Source organism: Neltuma alba, unplaced genomic scaffold, assembly GCF_004799145.2.
Source record: "Neltuma alba isolate B1F8T4 unplaced genomic scaffold, ASM479914v2 tig00012764_pilon, whole genome shotgun sequence".
Taxonomy (NCBI): domain Eukaryota; kingdom Viridiplantae; phylum Streptophyta; class Magnoliopsida; order Fabales; family Fabaceae; genus Neltuma; species Neltuma alba.
In genome coordinates, this window is record NW_021637175.1 from 41280 (window position 1) to 43717 (window position 2438).

The window sequence follows — 2438 nt, forward strand, 5'->3', positions numbered from 1 at the left end:
AAGGAAGTAAGAGGTATATAGGAAGAAATTGTATTACATGAAGCCTTTTTTTTTACTTAGTTATGTGATAATTTAGAGTACTAATTTGAGTTTTATTGGATCCAACGGCCCAAAAAAAAGAGAACTTGAATAGAAAAGAAAGATAATTCATATTTAATATAAGCCATGCATATACTGAGAGGTAGGAAAATAGAAGTGAATTATGAAACATGTTGTCTGTATATTATTTTGGCTTAGTTGCCAGTTTTCTACATACCAAATCATTTATTACATCTATTGCTAGGCTTTAAACCAACAATAATTATTCATTTTATTCAACTCTAAATGTCCAAAAAGTATACTGCGAATAGATGATGAAATCTCGTCGCACTAATGGACAATCACCATCGCCGTCTCCTCCTTCCTCAGGAAATCAGCCAAGTTGCCCTATTGACGCCCTTAAGTTAGGTGTCTGCGCCAACCTGTTGGGTACCGTCAACGTCCAACTCGGCAAGAGCGATTGCTGTCCCCATCTTAACGGCCTCGTCGACCTCGAAGCCGCCGCCTGCCTCTGCACGGCCATTAGAGTCAATGTCTTAGGCATCAACCTTAACGTTTCCCATACCTTGAGCACGATTCTCAGCACCTGTGGCAGAAGCGTCCCCAGGGGCTTTCAGTGTGCTTAATTATTCAACAGATATATATGTATCATCACTGTCTCCACTACACTATCCTCATCAAGTTCTATTCTTGGTGACAAATAAATTATATCAACAAAAAGTTTATAGTGACCTATGATTCCCCTTTCTATGAATAAATGTACAATAAAGGACCAATGTTCTAATTTAGGTATAACTGCTATTGAATGAAAAAAGGAGTTTCTCTTTACTGGTAAATAATTATCAATTATTAATATTAACACTAAAATATAAAGTACAAGAAGAAATGCCAAATACCAACAGGGTTTCTCCAGGTCTGTCGATCTGCAATATTTTTTAATCCAGCGAAATTTTCATCGATTCTATTTTTCTATGATTTTTATCTCCGTTGAAGAAACTTTTATTTGCATTATCCGTTATGTGCCAAATACCAACAGGGTTAATAATAGCAAGGTTACATTAAGTGGAATTAACCAATAAACGGACAAAATTGTGGGAGGAGAGGAGGCGAAAAGAAGGAAATTTAATAAACAAAGAGCATTCTGTTACCTATGTTTGGTATGAGTAGAATGGAGGGGAGGACAAGGAAAGGAAAATTTTAGTGAGTTAGATGTATAGAATTAGAGAAGTGAGGTTTTAAAATTTTTATAAAAAGAAGATAAAAGATAAAAGATTAGTAATAAAAATTAATTTATCCTCACTTTTTTAATTTTTTAAATAAAGCTCATTAAAGTTTTTTCTTGCCTCCCTTTCCGCCAAAGGGATAATAATGTTCTAATTATTGTCTTTACCCGTTTTTGAGGAATACAGAACAAATTACCAAATGGAATATTAACTGTGTGTTAGCAAAGAAATGCACTCTAATTTTTCTAAAAAAATTTTCTGGACGTGTCACCTTTTAATTTTATTTAAACTAAGCGAGTTAGAAACTTAGAATTGACGAGAAAAATAACACTTCACATCTATTTTTTGGGAAAATTCTGATGTGCCGGATTTCCTGCATTAATTACCAAATTAATTTCATCAATTGATTATACAGAACTATTTGCATGTACAAATCAATTCCCCAGGTCCTAAATATAAGGTCTATTTGATGATTTTGATTTGGTTCTAAATATGATAACTCATTTTCTGTTGTCTCCAATAATTATTTTTTGTTTCCAATAATACCTCTATTTATTGGGTTATCTTTATCCATGCGCATTAAACTTTAATCATTAACTGATAATGATATTAAAAAAAAAAGTGCCAACCTTAATCTAACACATGATCAGTCCTCCGCAACTTCAAACATCCATTTAAACATGTCAAGATCTTGATTAATTTAAACTCTAAACACATCTAAATATTTTATTAAAAATCATGATGTTACATTTGGTGTTGGCCTCCATTATCAGATTGTATAAATTTTGGGGAGAAATAGAGAGAATGACCAATAGGGAGTGATATTTATGAGAGAGGATCATAAAAATTAAAATTATTTAAGAGGACCAAATATTCCAATATAAATCTAAAAATACCATATTGTCCCTATCCAAACCTCTTATTTCTTCAATATTCCCTCCTACATTTTATTCTTAAAACTAATACGAATTAATAAATTTTACTAAATTAAACCTGATTTCTCTTAAAGTTTACAACCTGTGCAAAAATTAATTCAAAAATATGCAGACATTGTTCAGTGATGTGAAAATTAAAATTTTGAAAAAATTAGAAAATAAAAGTTATATAATTTTATTATAATTTATATTATTATATAATTTATTATATACACAATTTTTACAAAATAAAAAAATTTGT

At 30.9% G+C, this 2438-nt stretch overlaps 1 protein-coding gene across 1 annotated transcript; it reads left to right on the forward strand.

The window, feature by feature from the left end:
* The first annotated feature begins 350 nt into the window (after nt 1–350).
* Nucleotides 351–665, forward strand: LOC114730815 (pEARLI1-like lipid transfer protein 1). The gene has a single exon (XM_028917927.1). The coding sequence runs from the start codon at nt 351–353 to the stop codon at nt 663–665; it is 315 nt and encodes a 104-aa protein (XP_028773760.1).
* The last annotated feature ends 1773 nt before the right edge of the window (nt 666–2438 follow it).